Genomic DNA, 20,168 nt, shown 5'->3' on the forward strand with positions numbered 1-20,168 from the left:
AAAATAAATTTCAGCCTGAGGCAGATACCCAGCATGGAAAATTTTTGCCTGAACAGGTAAAGTTTTCCAAAGCTATAAGCAACTGAAAGCAGGGTTTTTATAATGGGCAACCTTAATAATAGGCAACACTACCAGCCACGCGTAGAATTTGTATAGATAAACCAAATTCCATGAATTTCTGTTGCCCAAAATTTATTTTTATACATTGAAATGATATTTTGACAGATAGTTTCTAGTTCATTATTTAATTTACGTTAATCTAAACCATTAATCCTCTGTCTCTTTCATTTGTTTCTGGATGTGAATAATGTTTAATACTCTGTACAAAAATGCAGTTGTTCTTAATTTCATCCTTCTGTGCCACATATTTATGATAATACAATAATAAAACCTAACATATACATTGGCAGATGGAAACCAGATACAGAGCGGGTTGGGGAGCAGGAGGAGAAGTAGAGAGAAATTAAATGTTTCATGAATTGAGAAGACGGCTTCCACAAGTGTAATGAATTAAATATCTAGCATCTAATGGAATGTAAAGAATTATTTGCCAAAATGTGAGGTTCATTGTACAATATTCAGAAGGCTGAATTTCTTTTTTGGCTGCTATAGTATAGTAGAAGCTTGATGGACAGGTGTCATATCTCCATGTCAAATTAAATGGGTATGCCCTAGTTTAGTATTTCAGCAGCCGTGAATAATAATAAATAAATATGTAGCTATTTGTTTAGTAAAAGAAGCTTCTCAGGTTATTATGCAAGTTTTTTTTAACAATTATTAAAATATATTAGATTTACAGTATCATTTTTATTTTATAAGTACTTTATAACCCAAATATTTTTTTCTGCAGACTTAGGCCCCAGTCCGTCAAAAACACATATGCTTAACTTTAAGCACAAACAGGTCTTGTTGAAGTCAGTGGGACTACTCGGATACAGCTATTCACAGTCAACGTTTTTGTGTTTAATAAACAGTTTACTATACTAAAACTTCAGAAAAATATATCCCACACTTGGTATTGTTATGACTGGAACAAAGAAAAGTCACAGTTACCCAATTTCCTCCTAGGGAACCCTCTGTTGTTCTCCTCTGCCCTATGGTCAGTGTTCTTGAAATGTCTTTAAAATCTGTAAATCAGCTTTCTCATTTCCTAGTGCGCTTCATGCAGTCCAACCTCCTCTCTAAAGCCAGATCTTCTCAACTGAGCGTGCTTTGGATAAAGCTCTCATGCACTTTGCAGTAGGCATTGTCTCAGAGGAGCACAACTGCCTCAGTGTCTCACAAATGGAAATGTGGGGTAAATTTTTCAAAAGCACCTAATTCCTATTTTCAAAAGAGACATAGGCACTTGAAAACTTAAGCGCCTAGATGTCTAAGTCATTTTTGAAACTAGGACTTAAGATTCTAAGTCACTGAAGTGCTTTAGTAAAATTTTCTCCATGGCCTCTAATGTAGCTGGAACCTGATCCATGAATGGTATTGAAGATTAGGCCCAAGACTTTGAATTGGCTTTGGAAGTGGACTGGAAACTGGTGGAGAAGTAACAGTTCAGATCTGAGGTACTCATCGTGGTCTAATCCATGGAGAATGTGGGCAGACACATTATGTACCAGCTAGAGGCTTTACATTATCATCACATTGAGCTTCAGACACAGAAATCGAGTCCAGAGTTGACAAATGCATGGATCACTGTGGCCATGTTCTTGTCTGGGAGGAAGAGAAGAAATTTACAAGCAAATTGGGAGGTGTAAACTAGTTTTTTTTTTTTAAATTCAGTAGCACTGTTAAGTCATCTAAACTCAGTCAAGAGTCAAACAAACTCTAGGCTTTGAACCACCTTGAAACATATTGCCAGTGGGAATGTGGGGAGGGGTGCTTCTTGGTTAGTTCTACAAAGCATTTCAATACGAATATTTTTCCATTCATTCTCTGAAAATATCAGTGTGTGTTTCTTTTGGTGTGGGGTAATGATTCAGGTTAAATAAATGTGGTTCCATTACCTATGAAAGTGGCAAACAATGTGTGATGGCATAAAGAATTGCATCATAGGAACAAAATTTTGTCTTTGTGTTAATTAAAGTCCTTACCTTCATTTTTTGGCAGTGTTTTTACTATTGGAATGTACTGTCTAGCATGTATGTATTGCACTGCTTTTCACGAGGTGGAATCTGAAATGCTCAGCTGTGTGTCATAGTCCCTATGCGGCTAACAACTAATGTTAGTTCAATGGTAGGGGACTGCGCTTTTGGAACGAGAGAATCAGAATTCTACCCCAACTTGTCACTGTAGTGTTCTGAGTGGCCATAGTGTGCAGCGTTGGCAAAACAACGGGCTTTTATGTTCATGACTTTAAAACGTCCGCTTGTTTAACTAGGAAGAACAATGTTTGACATGTTCTGTATTTGATTTCTAATCTCACAATTCAGTAACCTGAGATTTAATGGAGAAATTGCTAAAAATGAGAAATGTTTAGTTTAATTTTAAATTGTTAGGCATTGGGGTGGGGAATTCAGTGCTTCAAGTTTTGTTTGGAAAATGCTTCAGGTTTTGGAAATGAGTCAAGTTGTTTCCTTGTACAGCAAGTAAAGTCATGTTGAACAGATGAAAAATCTAATATCCTTTAAAATCTACGCTTTACAATTTTTTTTTTAAATGTCCAGAATATAGGGAATCAAAAGCAACGGCATCATCAGTCATTTTTACTGAATAGCTTGGGGGCAATAAAGAGGAAAAATGTATAAATAAAGTATAGAAGTTAAAATGAAGGTTTATAAACTTTCAGAATATAGCATATGGTACACTAGTTGATTGAGTACTTAACTTGTTGCTGACTTTTCGATGGCATTTCATCTCAATTTTTTTCTCTTTGTCTAAAATAAATGACCTGTTCTTAGCTACAATATGTTATTTTGGTGGGTTTGTGGCTGTATGAAAAGGAACAGTGAGACGTGGTGGCAATCTGATTTTTTTTTTTAATATGTCTATTTCTATTTCATGTGTCTCTGTGTTTATCATTAGACTGTTAGTCAGAGATGGAATAGCACCTTCTCTCTCTATGCGAGAAATGATAGACCCATATCCATTTTGGTAACCATCGGAATTTTGCGCTTCTTTGTTTCTGATCCCCAAAATGTAAACAAGATTTTTTTTTTTAAGAAAGTAATGTGCAATTGAAAATCTATTCAGTATTAATCCATAGACAAAGGACAAATATATTATCTCATTACCATTGTCTCATCCCATTTCAGTGTAGTTCATTTTGTGATGACTCTGGATATTTAAACTCTTGTAACAGAGAGACTTACAACATGGCAATATTTAACAAAGAAATCATAAACTGTGGCCTCAGTTTCCTTAATTCATTATTACCAGAGGAAAAGTATCATACATTATTCCTTTCTCTTCTGAAGACCTGGGTTCAAATCTGATGTTACAAGTGAAAAATTAATTTTGATGCAAATTAGTAGTAATAGGAATTATTGCAAAATTGCCTCATAATATATTATTTTCAGGGTTTACATTGCTGGGCCTGTTGGTTCAAATGTAGATTAATTGGCAGAGCTGTTTGAGGAGTTCTGTACAGTTAGTACAGGGGAATAAAAATGAGAGGCAATCTCATGGTATCTATTTGCATTCTTTTCTCAACCATATGATTATATAGATCTTGCAGAGACTACCAGTTCATTTCTCCATCTTTGTACCTAGAAACCCATGCTACTGATGTCCATTCTCTCATGAGTGAAGTACGTCTTTCATTTCTTTGTGTAGTATTGGCAAGCTTGTTGCCCTTTCCTTTCTTAGTGTTCTTGATGGGCCTACGCTTTGGTTCTCTTTCCTCTCCATTTTTGTTCTTTCTCTCCTGTGAGTGACCTTGGGCTAATCACTGTTTCTCTCTCTGTCTCAGTTCTCTCTCTGTGAAATGGAAAAAATATTTCTCTACCATATTTCTCGCGGATGTTTTGAGGGTAAATCCATTGATGTTTGAGAGGCATTCTGATACTATTGTAATAAAGGCCATAAAATAACTAAATCTAAATAGATTTCTCTTATAATGGTGATTGCACAGTATTACAATGTGTACAGTGAAAAACATTTCCCTTTTTTTGTGAACCAGTTTTCTCTTTAGAACTAAAGTTTCATATTTCAAACTCATTAAACTTAAACTGTTTGGGTGTAAAATAGGGATTCTTATAATGTGCACTCTTGTTTTTTAGGGAGTAACAGGTGCTTTGGCAGTTTTGATGAAGGATGCAATTAAGCCAACACTAATGCAGACTTTAGAGGTGAGTTCAACTTGTGAACCTTTTTTAGAGGTCTCGTTAGTCCTTGTTTTAAGATTCCATATTACTCCAGCCATTCTTCCTTCACTTAAGTTTTTAGGGCTCAAAGCAAATTTATATGCTTTAACTAATTAACTTGAGCTGTGTTAGTTCCTCCCTTGTATTTGCTTTCCATGAACCTTTTGGCCTCACTTATGGCTTTGACATGAGTTCCAGACAAGGAGTAGTGAATTGTCCCAATCACAGTCTGCCTTCCATTTCCACCTTAATGTGATCGGAAGGAAGTACCCTGCACTAGGTTAGGTTTCTACCTGATGCATACATCAGGTAGTTATGCTGTTGGCTCGTTGAGTGGGTGGAACCAAGGTTCTCACTAAATCCTTCCTCCTTGGGCGGGGAATAGTGAAGAGGAAATAACAGCCTCACAGAGGTCGCTCTCCCCTACGCTGCTGTCTGATTCTGAATTGTGGAACATGGGAGACCTGAAACATGGGTGCCTTACACCCACTTATTGCCTTGCATGACCAGGCTTGCACCTGCAGTCTGACCCTTTATTGACGTAATGTTTGTAGAGAAGAAATTGAGCTTTGTTGCTTTTGGAAAGAGAATTTAAAATTTTCTTCTGGTCAGTATTTTTACCAGAAATCTGACAAGGATTATGCTTCTCCAGCCAGAAACAATACAGGGTGACTTCTGACCAATCACAACAAGTGAACAATATTCTTAAAAAAAAATTTTGAATAGTTCATATATTTTAGGGAAATTGGAATAGCGACAAAATTCTTTGAAATAAATTATTAGTTGTGGATTGTTCGTTTGGTTCTATTACAGGAATTTATATTGAGAAAAATAAATAATGGAGTGTTAGAAGCTTAGTTTGTGTCATCCTAGAAAACTTTGTGCCAAATGCAAGTAGCTCTCTGGCTTTTTGTACATAGATTTTTATTATTGAAAAATTCAACTGTAATAATATTTAGTCCATGCCGTGATACACACAACTCCCTATCCACTCAACATATTGAAATCAATTCCCCAGTTTATAAGAATTTCAGCACACAAGAATTCAAAACATCATCAATTTTTTTGTTTTGAGTTTTTTTTATTGGTTACGGAAGGAATTTGATACAACATGTTTATGATTTCATCCAAGGAATGTTGTTATATTAAAATAGTTTGTCGTGCTGTGCATTTCACTGTAGTTTTCCTTTTTTGAGCAGAATAGGTTTCTCTTGCAAAGGTTTTTCTTTCATGCAGCTGTATAAAGAAATGTATCCGCAAAAAGAAAAGGAGTACTTGAGGTACCTCAGAGACTAACAAATTTATTAGAGCATAAGCTTTTGTGGGCTACAGCTCACTTCATCAGATGCCTACAGTGGAAGATATAGTGGGGAGATCTTATATACACAGAGAACATGAAACAATGGGTGTTACCATACAGACTGTAACAAGAGTGATCAGGAAAGGTGAGCTATTACCAAGTAACACTATTTCCCCTTGTTTATTTCCCCCCCCCCCCCCCATATTGTTCTTGTCAACTGCTGGAAATGGCCCACCTTGATTATCACTACAAAAGGTCGTCCCCCTCCTCCTGCTGGCAATAGCTCACCTTTCCTGATCACTCTTATTACAGTCTGTATGGTAACACCCATTGTTTCATGTTCTCTGTGTATATAAGATCTCCCCACTATATCTTCCACTGTAGGCATCTGATGAAGTGAGCTGTAGCTCACGAAAGCTTATGCTCTAATAAATTTGTTAAAGCTTTCGTGAGCTACAGCTCGCTTCATCAGATGCCTACAGTGGAAGATATAGTGGGGAGATCTTATATACACAGAGAACATGAAACAATGGGTGTTACCATACAGACTGTAACAAGAGTGATCAGGAAAGGTGAGCTATTACCAAGTAACACTATTTCCCCTTGTTTATTTCCCCTCCTCCCCCCATTGTTCTTGTCAACTGCTGGAAATGGCCCACCTTGATTATCACTACAAAAGGTCGTCCCCCTCCTCCTGCTGGCAATAGCTCACCTTTCCTGATCACTCTTGTTACAGTCTGTATGGTAACACCCACTGTTTCATGTTCTCTGTGTACATAAGATCTCCCCACTATATTTTCCACTGTATGCATCCGATGAAGTGAGCTGTAGCTCACGAAAGCTTATGCTCTAATAAATTTGTTAGTCTCTGAGGTGCCACAGGTACTCCTTTTCTTTTTGCAGATACAGACTAACACGGCTGCTACTCTGAAAGAAATGTATGTGTGTTTTGGTGACATTCAATAACAGAAACCAGAGATCACCCAGAACCAAGAAAAATGCTTCCATGAATTTGGGTACTAAATTGGTATCCAGACTACCTTTGGGGTACATCAGTCATGAAGTAGCTTTGATTCTGCTGTCTGGTTTGTATCACTCTATTAGCACTGTGTGTATCTGTTCGGAAATGGTATCGTGTAAAGCGCTGTTGTTTTGCTGTGTTATTTTAAAAGAAAATGATAAATGTTAGAATAGTTTTATTTGATTCATGGGCATTTAGTCATGAGAGCCACACTTTTATTTTTCACTTATTTTTCATTGTGTATTTCTTTATTCACCCTTCTAAACAGTACTGATTTCTGCCTTTTATGTGGCACTAGTCTGTTCTGGTTCATGAGAGAATGAAACTTTAACTAACTCCCTTCTATTTTCTGGATTTTCGAACTCCATTGAGCTATTTTTGGAGTCTTTGTTTCACTAGACACCTTCTCTGATTAAAGGCTCGGGCCCTATATGTATCTAAAAGTCTGTCAGATTAAGGTGCCTCAGATGCAGTTAGAAAAGGAGTACTTGTGGCACCTTAAAGACTAACCAATTTATTTGAGCATAAGCTTTCGTGAGCTACAGCTCACTTCATCGGATGCATACTGTGGAAAGTATAGAAGATCTTATTATATACACACACAAAGCATGAAAAAATACCTCTTCCCACCCCACTCTCCTGTTGTCTGTGATTAAACATACCTTTGGGGCTTTTGTTGCTGAAGGTCACTTGAACCAGACAATTCAGGACACATAACTTTAAAAAACATGCTTTAGGAGCAGACACTGTGGAACTCTTTTTCAGCTAGCTTTAGTTGTCATTTTTTAAAACAGATCGCTCGCAGTGCTGTATGAAAACCTACTGAACGATAAAGTCCAAGGTAAAAATAAATTCAGTGGACTAGAATCCACAGTAGATTTTGATATGTTAATTTTACAGCTGTGATAGTTATACAGGTAATTCATTTAATGTGAGATAAATTGTGGATTATAGAAACAAACAGGCTAGATTTGTAGAAACTATTAAAAGCCTTATTAAAAACAGCATAGGAGGAAATGGTTTGTTGTTTGTTTTACTTAGATTTTAAGCTGTTTGGAGCGGGGGCCATCTTTTTGCTATGTGTTTTGTAACTTGCCTAGTGCATGATTAGGACCCCTAGGATCTGCTGCTAACAATAATAAGCTTTGAATAGAGGGGAGGATCATATGTTTAGAAGCTCACTTGCAATTTGAAGGTTTCCCTAGTTCAAGTTGAGTTTTTGCATAAAACTCTACTGGCATTTCACTGCTATAGTCCCTAGAGGACATAAAGGAACACTGACTCAAAAGAGTGGGAGTATAGTGATGTTGATAAGCTATATCATTCTTTTTGTTCTAAGACATGATGTTTGTTGCTCTTTCTTTCTGGTTTTGTTCCACTGTTTCATCTTTAAAACATGTACAACAGAGTAGCCATCAGATGGTTCATGGGAATTGTCTATCTTTTTAATAACATCCCCATCACACACATGTGCACTCACACAGATGTGTACACGCATTCTCCCACAAAGACAAATTGTGTTCTCACAGAAGGATCCTGAAATTTTATACGTAGGAGTCTAAAGTACTCTTTTGTCTGCTTGAAGGAAAGTGCTTGTATATGTGCAAATCACACATAAAATATAAAATATAAAGATTAGATTAGATGATTGTATTTGGCATTCTGTAATGGTGAGGACTAAAAATAGTGTCATTAAAACAGAAAAATCATTTTAAGGGTTAAGAGTAGGTCTGTCAAGCGATTAAAAAAATTAATCATGATTAATTGCCATTTTAATCGCCCTGTTAATAGAATATCAATTGAAATTAAATATTTTTGGATTTTTTCTACATTTTCAAATACATTGATTTCAATTACAACACAGAATGCAAAGTGTACAGTGCTCACTTTATATTTATTTTTCATTACAAACATTTGCACTGTACAAAACAAGATTTAGTATTTTTCAGTTTACCTAATACGAGTACTGTAGTGCAACCTCTTTATCATGAAAGTTGAACTTACAAATATAGAATTATGTATAAAAAATAACTGCATTCAAAAATAAAACAATGTAAAACTTTAGAGCCTTCAAGTCCACTGAGTCCTACTTTTTGTTCAGCCAATTGCTCAGACAAATTTTGTTTACATTTGCAGAAGATAATGCTGCCTGCTTCTTGTTTTCAGTGTCGCCTGAAAGTGAGAACAGGCGTTCACATGACACCATTGTAAGCGGCATCACAAGATTTTACATGCCAGATGCGCTAAAGATTCATGTCTACCTTTATGCTTCAGCCACCATTCCAGAGGACATACTACCATGCTGATGATGCTCATTTTAAAAAAAAAATGTGTTAATTAAATTTGTGGCTGAACTCCTTGGGGGAGAGTTGTATGTCTCCTGCTCTGTTTTACCTGTATTCTGCTATATATTTCATGTTATAACAGTCTCGGATGTTGTTGTTTTAAGAACACTTTCACTGCAGAGTTGACAAAATGCAAAGAAGGTACCAATGTGAGATTTCTAAAGATAGCTACAGCACTCGACCCAAGGTTTAAGAATCTGAAGTGCCTTCCAAAATCTGAGAGGGACGAGTTGTGGAGCATGTTTTCAGAAGTCTTAAAAGAGCAACACTCCAATGCAGAAACTATAGAATCCAAACCACCAAAAAAGAAAATCAACCTTCTGTTGGTGGCATCTGACTCAGATGATGAAAATGACCATGCCTTGATCAGTACTGCTTTGGATCGTTATCGAGCAGAACCCATCATCAGCATGGACACATGTCCTCTGGAATGGTTGTTGAAGCATGAAGGGACATACGAATCTTTAGCACAGCAGTCTCAAACACGCGGGTTATTTTCTGCAACACCCTCCCTCCCAGCGTTTACCTAGAGCGGCTCTGGCCCGGTGCACACCGGGGGCAGGGCAGGCTCCCTGCCTGTCTGCCCTGCCCCCGTGCCACTCCAGGAAGCGGCCAGGACCTGGGGGAGGGGGTGCACAGGGGTCTATGTGTTGCCCTGGCCGCGCCTCCAGGTACCTCACCCGAAGCTCCCATTGGCCACGGTTCCCCGTTCCCAGCCAATGGGAGTTGCGGGGAGGCGGTTTCTGGAGGCACAGCCAGGGCAACACAAAGACCCCCATGTGCCCCCACCCCCCCACCCCCAAAGGTTCCGGCCGCTTCCTGGAGCTTCCTGCCCCCGGTGCGCTCCGGGCCAGAGCCCGGCCCCCAAACCCCTCCTGCAGCCGAACCCCCTGCCGCACCCTGCACCCCTCCTGCACTCCGACCCCCTGCCCTGAGCCCCCTGCTTCACCCTGCACCCTGACCCCCTGCCTTGAGCCCCCTGCCTCATCCCGCACCCCTCCTGTACCCCGACCCCCTGCCCTGAGTCCCCTGCTGCACCCTGACCCCCTGCCCTGAGCCCCCTGCCTCACCCCACACCCCTCCTGCACCCCCTCGGGGCAGGGAGAGGGCAGAGTTGGGGTGGGGATTTTGGGGAAGGGGTTGGAATGGGGGCGGGGAAGGGGTGGGAAGAGGTGGGGCAGGGGAGGGACCTCATGGAAGGGGTGGAGTGGGGGTGGGGCCAAGGCAGCTGAGGGGCGGTCAGTGATGCGGCCCTCGGGCCAATGTATTTGTCCTCATGTGGCCCTCGTGGTCATTTGAGTTTGAGACCCCTGGTTAAGATGATAGGAAGGAGGCCAGCTACAGCGGTACTATGTGAATGCCTGTTCTCACTTTCAAGTGACACTGTAAACAAGAACTGGTCAGCATTATCTCCTGCAAATGTAAACAAACTTGTTTGTTTGAGTGATTGGCTGAACAAGAAGTAGGACTCAGTGGACTTGTCAATTCTAAAATTTTACATTGTTTTATTTTTGAATGCAATTATTTTTTATACGTAATTTTACATTTGTAAGTTCAACTTTCATGATAAAGAGATTGCGCTACAGTATTGTTTAACAGTGCAGTTAAACTGATTAATCGCCATTCATTTTTTTGAGTTAATTGTGTGAGTTAACTGCGATTAATTGACCGCCCTCGTTAAGAGTAATCTGGTTTTGTTAATTCTCTGAACTATTTTCTCTTATCAGGTCTGAAGCATTTTAAATAATGTACAGGAGATTTTAATAACTTCATTACTTCACTACCTGAACTCAATTACGATGATATTCTTTGCAGAATATAGACATTTGAGGTTAATTCTCACCTATACCAAATAAATTATTTTAAATACATTTTAGTGAAAATTTAAAAAAGAAGCAACTAGCTTTATTATCTAGATAATCTCCTGTCTCCAGTAAAGCATTAAAGTATTTAATACAAAACAGGAGTACTTGTGGCACCTTAGAGACTAACAAATTTATTAGAGCATAAGCTTTCGTGGGCTACAGCCCACTTCATCGGATGCATAGAATGGAACGTATAGTAAGACGATATATATATACACACATACATACATAGATACAGAGAACATGAAAAGGTGGAGTAAGAGGCTAATTAATTAAGATGAGCTATTATCAGGTGCCACAAATACTCCTGTTTTTTGCGGATACAGACTAACATGGCTGTTACTCTGAAATCTGTCATAATACAAAACAGTATTTCACTTTACAGCATTGGTGCTAAAGTCCATGTCTATTCAAAGAGTTCAATACACATAAAATTAAAAATATTCCCAGGCAATGAGTTGTCTCACATATTCTGATTCATGCAAAAGATTTTTGTCGGTATCAGTTAGATAATATGCTTTGTTTAATTCTAATCCTATTTTGTGGATGCTCCTTTTCTGTGATGCTTACAAAAATCTTGACAATGGTTAGACTGCTGGTGTGTGGAGACCACATCCTATTATACTGACCAATATTCTCTCATTGGTTCCCTGTACTCCCTCAGGATCTGTATACATCTGTTCTCTTATCTTATACTGAGGGCTTGTCTACACTGCAAAATTAAGTCAACTTTATCTAATTCGACCTTGAGCCTCCAAATTAAGTCGATTGTGCGTGGCCACGCCATGCTCGTTGTCTCGTGGAGTGCGTCCTCACTAGCAGTCCTGCATCGTCACACAAAGCAGTGCATCTTGGGTAGCTGTCCCAAAGTGCAACTTGCCGTAGTATGTCTTGGGAAGTTTGTGCAATGCCTCATGGGACCAAAACACTGTCGTAGGGGAGAATGGGAACATTGCGTCGGCATACCATGATGCACTGTGCTCCCTCCCTCATATCAACAGCAAACAACCCAGTGATTTTCGCGCCTTAAAATCGCCATGCGTACACCATAACCCCAGAAGCATGGCGCCTGCTCAGTTGTGCACTCTCGCTGTGAGCGTCTCAAACACCTCGCACCTTCTCCTTCAGTATTTCCAGACCCGAAGTGGGGCCCGCCACACAGAACATAACGATGTCCTGCAAGCAGCCCTGCTGTAAGCTATTGAAAAAAAAAACAATTCACAGTTGCTGCTGGCAGTCACAGAGCAGCTGCACTCTGTTGAGTACCGTTTCTGGTCCCATGAAACAAGCAGTGACTGGGGGACCGCATCGTTTTGCAGGTATGGGATGACGAGCAGGGGCGGCAGAACTTTTGAATGCGGAAGGCCACCTTCCAGGAACTTTGTGCAGAGCTTTCCCCTGCCCTGCAGTTCAGCAACACAAAAATGAGAGCTGCTCCTACAGTGAAGAAGCGAGTGGCGATTGCTGTTTGGAAACTTGCAATGCCAGACAGTTACCAGTCAGTGGGGAATCAATTCGGAGTAGGTAAATCAACCGTGGGAGCTGCTATGCTCCATATGTGCAGGGCCATTAACAGACTTCTGCTACGAAGGGTAGTGAGTCTGAGAAATATGCAGGAGATAGTGGATGGTTTTGCTGCAATGGGGTTCCCTAATTGCGGTGGGGCAGTAGATGGCATGCATATCCCCATCTTGGCACCAGACCATCTTGCCAAAGAGTATATAAACCAAAAGGGATACTTTCCAATGGTGTTGCAAGTGCTGATGGATCACAGAGGGTGTTTCACTGTCATCAGTGTAGGCTAGTCAGGAAAGATTCATGACGTGCGCATTTTTAGGAACTCAGGTCTGTTCAAAAAGCTGCCATCTGGGACTTTCGTTCCAGACCACAAAATGAACAATGACGACATTGAGATACCTATAGTTATCCTGCGGGACCCAGACTACCCCTTGCTCCCAGGGCTCATGAAGCCATGCACCGGGTGTCCGGACAGCAGTAAGGAACAGTTCAACTATAGGCTCAGCAAGTGCAGAATGGTGGTTGAATGTGCCTTTGGTCATTTAAAAGGGCACTGGAGAAGTTTACTAACAAGGTTGGACCTTAGTGAGGAGAACATCCCCATGATTATAGCTGCCTGTTGCGTGCTCCATAATATCTGTGGGGAAAAAAGGGGGAAAAATTTTCTGCAGGGGTGGGCAGTTGAGACAGATTGCGTGGCAGCTGTTTTTGAGCAGCCAGACACCAGGGCAATAAGAAGAGCACAGCAAGGGGCGCTGCATATCCGCGAGGCTTTGAAAAGCTGTTTCCATAATGAGTTGCAGTAATGTGAGCTGCTTGTCTGCATTGTGCTTTCCCAAACCTTCACCTGGCTTGTGTCATGTCCCTGTAAAGCCAACCCCCCGCCCAAACCCACTGCTTCTACTCAATAAAGAACATTTATTTCTTGAATCCATTTACTTTATTTAACAAATATAAGTAAAGAAGGAGAGCAGAAAGAAAAGGTAACCTTGGGGAAAAGGGCTTGTAAAGTTGGAACAGGAGAAACATTTTCAGCTGTGTAACATAACACCGCATTCCAGACCATCAAAGGTCTGTGAATGGGCACCTTCTGTTCCTTGTACCCTCCCCCTCGAGTTAACTGAAAGGGATAACGGACTTTTTGCTCATGCCTCATGAAACGCTTGGGGGAGGGTGATTCTGCACCAGGTGATGCTGGCTGGCTGTCCACCAGGGTCTGCAATGGGACTCTACCTTCCTGCTTCTGTTCCTGCAGTTCAACCAGACACCTCAACATATCTGCTTAGTCCCTCATAATCTGAAGCATCTCATCCTGCGTCGCACTCTCTCACTCACTGGAAGCTTTCCTGCTCTCCATGTCTAACTTCTCGGACAGTGAAGTCCTCCACGCTCTCAGCTCTGTGTCAGCTGCCCCGAAGGCGTTCATTGTCTCAGTGAACATGTCCTCCCACATTCTCTTTCTCCTTCTAATCAGCAAAAGTCTGTTTTCAGGTGTTGATGACACATCGAAGGATACATTTCCAGCTGTCAGTCATGGGGAAAAAAATAAAGGAACCATTGTACATGAACAAAATGTTGCCATAGCAAGGCCATTTTCATTTGAGAAACCAAAACTCTTATTACACTAGATGCAAGCCATAACATAATCAGAATCCGTAACCATTCACTGTGCCATTTTGCTGCTCCAGCCATGGTAAGTAGGACCCCCTGGGGGTAGGACCGCACTTTCCATGAAGTTTATGGCAGGCTCATGTTGGGAGCGGAGGTAGCTAGTCGAACAATGGCCCTTCCCCATAGCACCGTGGGAAGCTGTTTACAAACGGGGAGGGGAAGGGAGGGAGGGGAATGTTTTCACTCCCAAATTGCAGAATCTCTCATGTGGGGCCCCAGTCCCCTCTCAGCCACTTTATACTATTTGCCAACCCATGTTGAGCACAGTAAAGCACATTAGTGACCCCATGGTTTGGCCATTTGGAATGTGGGGGGTCTACGTGCCCTTTTTTTCTCTTGTAAGAGCACTTTTAATGAGAACTTCCCCCATTTCCCCTCGGCGACCCTATGTTATATCAGACTCCTGAGGGTAACAGAGGCGGAAAGGAAGGAGATGCTGCAAGCGTCTGGGTGTAGACCTGGTCCTTATGCTGCTGTGCTGTGTACCGCAATGATGCCAGCAGAATTAATTCAGGAGTTGCGTGGGAAATTGTCCTATCATGGTGGAAGAAATAAGATTGCCCTGCCCAGAAACCTTCTGCAAAGGATTGCAGAGTACCTCCATGAAAGTTTCCTAGAGATATCCATGGAGGATTCCCAGGCTATCGCAGTCCACATAAACAGTCTTTTCCAGGGGCCACCGTCTGCGTAGCTGGAACGGCCTCTTTTAAGCAGAGAACCAGAGCACCTTGCTGCTTCTTAACAGTAAACATGCAATACCACCGAATGTGTGTGCCCACTAAAGTTTAACTGAACTTTGATTGTAACTGTATACTCTCCAGAGGTGCCTTTCCTGGCATCACAGTCGGCCACAGTGATGTCCTGCAACCCACAGGGCTCCAGGGTTAAAAATATTTCCTGGCTCATGGGGAGAATGGATCCACCGCTCGCCTGTCTCCCATTATCCTCCTCTTCCTCATCCACCATATAATCTTCCTTGTTGTCCCTAGATTCACACACCTGTGAGGTGTCCACGTTGCTTCTGGGGGTGCTGGTAGGGTCACCCCTGAGAATAGCATGCAGCTCGTTGTAGAACCGGCATGTGTGGGGTTCAGCACGAGAACGACTGTTTGCATCTCTTGTCTTCTGTTATGCTTGGCGAAGTTTTTATTTTCACACAGCACTGTTGTGCATCCCGCTTGTCGCCCTTCTCCCCCATTCCACGAGCGATCTTTGCATAGATGTCAGCGTTTCTTCTTCTGGATCGGAGCTCTGCCTGCACAGACTCTTCTCCCCACACAGCGATGAGATCCACCACCTCCTGTGCAGAACAGGCTGGAGCGTGTTTGGAGCATGTAGTCTCTGTGACCAACTGTGCTCAAGCTGGCATGCTCCCAATGCTGATCAAATAGGAAATGGGAAATCAAACATTCCTGGGGCTTTAGCAGGGGAGGGGCTGTTTCCTGTGTACCTGGCTGCAGTGCAGCAGAGTTGAGAATGATCTCCAGAGTGGTCACAGACACCACCTGGAGGCCAATTAAGTCAAATTAGACAATGCTGCATCTGCACTACCTCACAGTCGACCCATGAAAATCGAATTAAGCACTACGCCTCTTGCAGAGATGGAGTACAGAAGACGACATTAGAGGCGACTTAGGTCGGCATAACAGACCCAGTAGTGTAGACACCTACTTTAACAGGTCGACTTAAGGCAGCTTCCTTCGACCTAACTTTTTAGCGTAGACCAGGCCTTAGATTGGGTCTGGGACCATCTTTTATTCTGTGTTTTGTACAGTACTGTGGGCTCCTAAGCACTACAGTAATAATATAATATGTTGTGTGTGTAGTTCTGCTGTTTTAACTGCTGTCAGTTAGTGTTCTGTTATGAATGAAGATCCTAAAAAAAAAGGCGATCGTTTGTTGCTTCTTAGCATCTAGACTTTCACATGAATGGCACTATATGCCCCTGAGATTTCACTAAACCCCCCAAAAATTATCTGTTAACAATGTGAGTGTTATCTCTTGCTATCATATGGCTTCCAGTCCCTGTGCCCCCAGGCAATTTTTCAAAACTGTGTACATCAAAAAAGTATACATCTGTGGAGCCAGTTCCGTTCTCTGACTGTTGTATTACCTGGAATATAAATTCTCTCTTTGTATCTTTCAGGGAACTCCAGTATTTGTGCATGCTGGACCCTTTGCTAATATTGCACATGGGAACTCTTCAGTTTTGGCAGACAAGATTGCCCTGAAGCTGGTTGGAGAAGGAGGATTTGTGGGTAAGGTTTTTTCGGGTTTTTTTTTGTTTGTTTTTTTCCATTTTATTATTATTATTACTCTCTCATGACCAGTTCCTGTCAGTTGTTGGGTTTAGTGTGAGGGTGCTGGGTGGTGGTGGTGGCTTGTGATAGACTAGATGATCGGATGGTTCCTTCTGGCCTTAAACTCTGACTGTACAACAAGGCGCCAAACAATAGCTGCATAGCTGCCGCAATCCATAAGTTAATATTGAAGGATAAAATTGTACTGACGAACTATGTTGCTAGTGTGTTCCAGACTGAAGTTGAGAATATTGTTTAATATGTCTTCAAAAGTCATAGTGTAAAAATGGCAGCTTCTTACTCTGTCTCTGATCTGTTCACATTACTAACTACATCCCTAGCCTGCACTGAGAGTCACATGAATGGACAGAGCCCTATTAACACCAAAGAGGTTCTGTGGATTTCCACCTGCACAGTTCTTATTGCAGGACCAGGGCCTAAAATACATTTTTACTACTTATTAGCAGTTCAGGACCAATATAGATGTGGGAGAGGACTGGATCCTATTATAGCTCAAATCTCTCAGCAGAATGATTAGTTAAATTACAAAAAATTTTAGTAGTGGAGATATCAGAATCAGAAAGAATTCAGCTTGAGTTTTAGATTCCAGGTTGAGATTGTACTGCTGACATTTAGAAATAGAAAATTGTTTACATGTAAACGGACTAAATTTTATATGAAAGTCAAACATGGAATCTGATGGAACGATTTCAAGTAACTTTTTAATAGTATAATTGCTATTTAAATACTCCTCCACTGTGTTGTGAATCCAAACAAAAACAGCACAGTTGGAGAGCAGGAGAACCAGAAAGTCTCTTTCTAACTATTTAAACTGAGTAAAGGGCAAAATAAATGCAGACCTTACATAATGAAACGTAAATTAGTTTTTCAATAGTCTTGTTTATTAATAATCTCAAAATTAAAAGTAAAGATTCTTTTTACATTCCCAGAGTTATGCAGATATAGATTGATGATTCTGGTTAAGCAAACGTAAAGATGTTTTTGTAAAATAAGGTGCTATGTAATGGTAAGTTGTTAAACAGACACAGCTATATTTTTACTTCATTCCAAACATATTCTAATCAATATTAGACATTTTCTTTTTAGAACCACTTTGTCCTTTTCCATTCAGCGTTTTCATAAGATGGCATTACGATAAACATGTTCATTTGGTCTGTTTTCATGAACAATGTATAACCCTACAAAAGAAGGGTGGGCTATGCAGTGCAAGCTTGGTAAGTAAGAGTTTGTATTTCTGGATGTCAAGGTCAGCAGTAGATTAAACATTCCTAAAACAAGTTCACATGCCTTGTCCTTTTAGCATGCACATACAGAGAGGTGAGGCTTTTATTTTGTGAAAACATTTCAGTTACTGCTGCCTATTTCTCTGGTCCTGCTGAGTTCTAAAATATAAACATCTTGTATTTTAAGGGAAGATTTTTTTTTTTTAATCCTCACTGTAGATATCAAAGGTAACACTGAATTTCTTACAATTTAGTTATTTTTACAAATATGCTTGTGATGACTGAAAACAAACTGCCCTGCTTTTCTAACTTTTCACATCTTGGAATCCCTAGCAATCTTAGATGCAGTTTATTTTTACTATGACTACGTTGGGAAACTGAATGACTTACTATCTAACCTATTTTGTCACCACGTAACACCATGGCTAACAGATCTCAAGTGTACGGATAAATGTCAGTGGTATGTGTCTGTACCCTTTGAGGAGTTGTGCTCATCCTCTGTCAAGGAAGTTCCCATCTAGGGATTCTCTGAAACCTTGTCTGCCCTTGGATTCACAGGTAGCAGTGGAAGAGAGTCCTTTTATCCACTGATGGATTGGCTTTGACATTATGACTTTTTATAACTGTGTGGATGTGGACTTTGCCAGAATTGAATCAAGTTATTCATCTAACATGTTAACATTAAAATCCTCCATAAGTAGTAGCTTGCTATTAGGGAGACTTTATACAGGATAGAGTACAAAACTGGCAGTGAACTCTTTGGGGGTATTATCTTTAGGAAAAGTTTCTTCCATTTCTGATCTTAATGCTGGAGAGAGTCATATATATGCATGTTTTATACCCAGACATTGGTATAAACTGCACACAGAGGACAAATTCCTCTCTCAAAAGAAGTTGAATATTGAATTTATCAACTTACCCTACCAAATCAAAATAATTGGTCGGGTATGTGGGGATCTGAGACAGTTACAGATGGTTTGTCATTCACTGTGCTGTAAACCAAACAAAATTCACCCAGGTAGAGAAAAAGAAGGTAGTCTTGCATAAGATGATGATAATGAGCCTTATAAAAATAATGCAAACATATGTATAGAGGAAAACTTTTAAAAACATATTGAACTTGAATAGTCATAATAACTGTGATGAATTAAACCCCATGAAAATCAACATTGGATATAACAGAAGATACATTAACTGTGTAAAGTATCTGTTCATTATACCTTTTCTCTACAATTTAAGTACCAGAGGAGATTTAAAACCAAACAAATGTAAGGGACCAGGGCACAGGTGGTCTGGCCCAGCAGTCACAGCTCGGCTGGAATCTGCACATGAGGTACTGTAGACGGTGAGCAGGAGTTAGAGAATCGGAGAATCATAGAATATCAGGGTTGGAAGGTACCTCAGGAGGTCATCTAGTCCAACCCCCTGCTCAAAGCAGGACCAATCCCCAATTAAATCATCCCAGCCAGGGCTTTGTCAAGCCTGACCTTAAAAACTTCTGAGGAAGGAGATTCCACCACCTCCCTAGGTAGCGCATTCCAGTGTTTCACCACCCTCCTAGTGAAAAAGTTTTTCCTAATATCCAACCTAAATCTCCCCACTGCAACTTGAGACCATTACTCCTTGTTCTGTCATCTGCTACCACTGAGAACAGTCTAGAGCCATCCTCTTTGGAACCCCCTTTCAGGTAGTTGAAAGCAGCTATCAAATCCCCCCTCATTCTTCTCTTCCGTAGACTAAACATCCCCAGTTCCCTCAGCCGCTCCTCATAAGTCATGTGTTCCAGTCCCCTAATCATTTTTGTTGCCCTCCGCTGGACTCTTTCCGATTTTTCCACATCCTTCGTGTAGTGTGGGGCCCAAAACTGGACACAGTACTCCAGATGAGGCCTCACCAGTGTCGAATAGAGGGGAACAATCACGTCCCTCGATCTGCTGGCAATGCCCCTACTTATACAGCCCAAAATGCCATTGGCCTTCTTGGCAACAAGGGCACTCTGTTGACTCATATCCAGCTTCTCGTCCCCTGTAACCCCTAGGTCCTTTTCTGCAGAACTGCTTCCTAGCCATTCGGTCCCTAGTCTGCAGCGGTGCATGGGATTCTTGCGTCCTAAGTGCAGGACTCTGCACTTGTCCTTGTTGAACCTCATCAGATTTCTTTTGGCCCAATCCTCCAATTTGTCTAGGTGCCTCTGTATCCTATCCCTACCCTCCGGCGTATCTACCTCTCCTCCCAGTTTAGTGTCATCTGCAAACTTGCTGAGGGTGCAATCCACACCATCCTCCAGATCATTTATGAAGATATTGAACAAAACTGGCCCCAGGACCGACCCTTGGGGCACTCCACTTGATACCAGCTGCCAACTAGACATGGAGCCATTGATCACTACCCGTTGAGCCCGACAATCTAGCCAGCTTTCTATCCACCTTATAGTGCATTCATCCAGCCCATACTTCTTTAACTTGCTGGCAAGAATACTGTGGGAGACCATGTCAAAAGCTTTGCTAAAGTCAAGGAACAACACGTCCACCGCTTTCCCTTCATCCACAGAACCAGTTATCTCGTCATAGAAGGCAATTAGATTAGTCAGACATGACTTGCCCTTG

General features: G+C 41.1%; 1 protein-coding gene across 4 annotated transcripts in view; it reads left to right on the forward strand.

Annotated features, from left to right (window-relative positions):
- MTHFD1L (methylenetetrahydrofolate dehydrogenase (NADP+ dependent) 1 like) overlaps positions 1–20,168 on the forward strand; it is a 243,645-nt gene that overhangs the window by 96,115 nt on the left and 127,362 nt on the right. For all 4 annotated transcript variants that reach the window (XR_006289653.1, XM_037894986.2, XM_037894985.2 and 1 more), the window contains exons 19-20: positions 4,215–4,283; positions 16,165–16,276. Coding sequence is in view for 3 of the 4 variants with exons in the window: in XM_037894986.2 (XP_037750914.1) it covers positions 4,215–4,283; positions 16,165–16,276 (181 nt within the window). In the remaining variant the exon portion in view is untranslated. The remainder of the gene's footprint in view (positions 1–4,214; positions 4,284–16,164; positions 16,277–20,168) is intronic.

Source organism: Chelonia mydas, chromosome 3 (genome assembly GCF_015237465.2).
Source record: "Chelonia mydas isolate rCheMyd1 chromosome 3, rCheMyd1.pri.v2, whole genome shotgun sequence".
Classification (NCBI taxonomy): Eukaryota; Metazoa; Chordata; order Testudines; family Cheloniidae; genus Chelonia; species Chelonia mydas.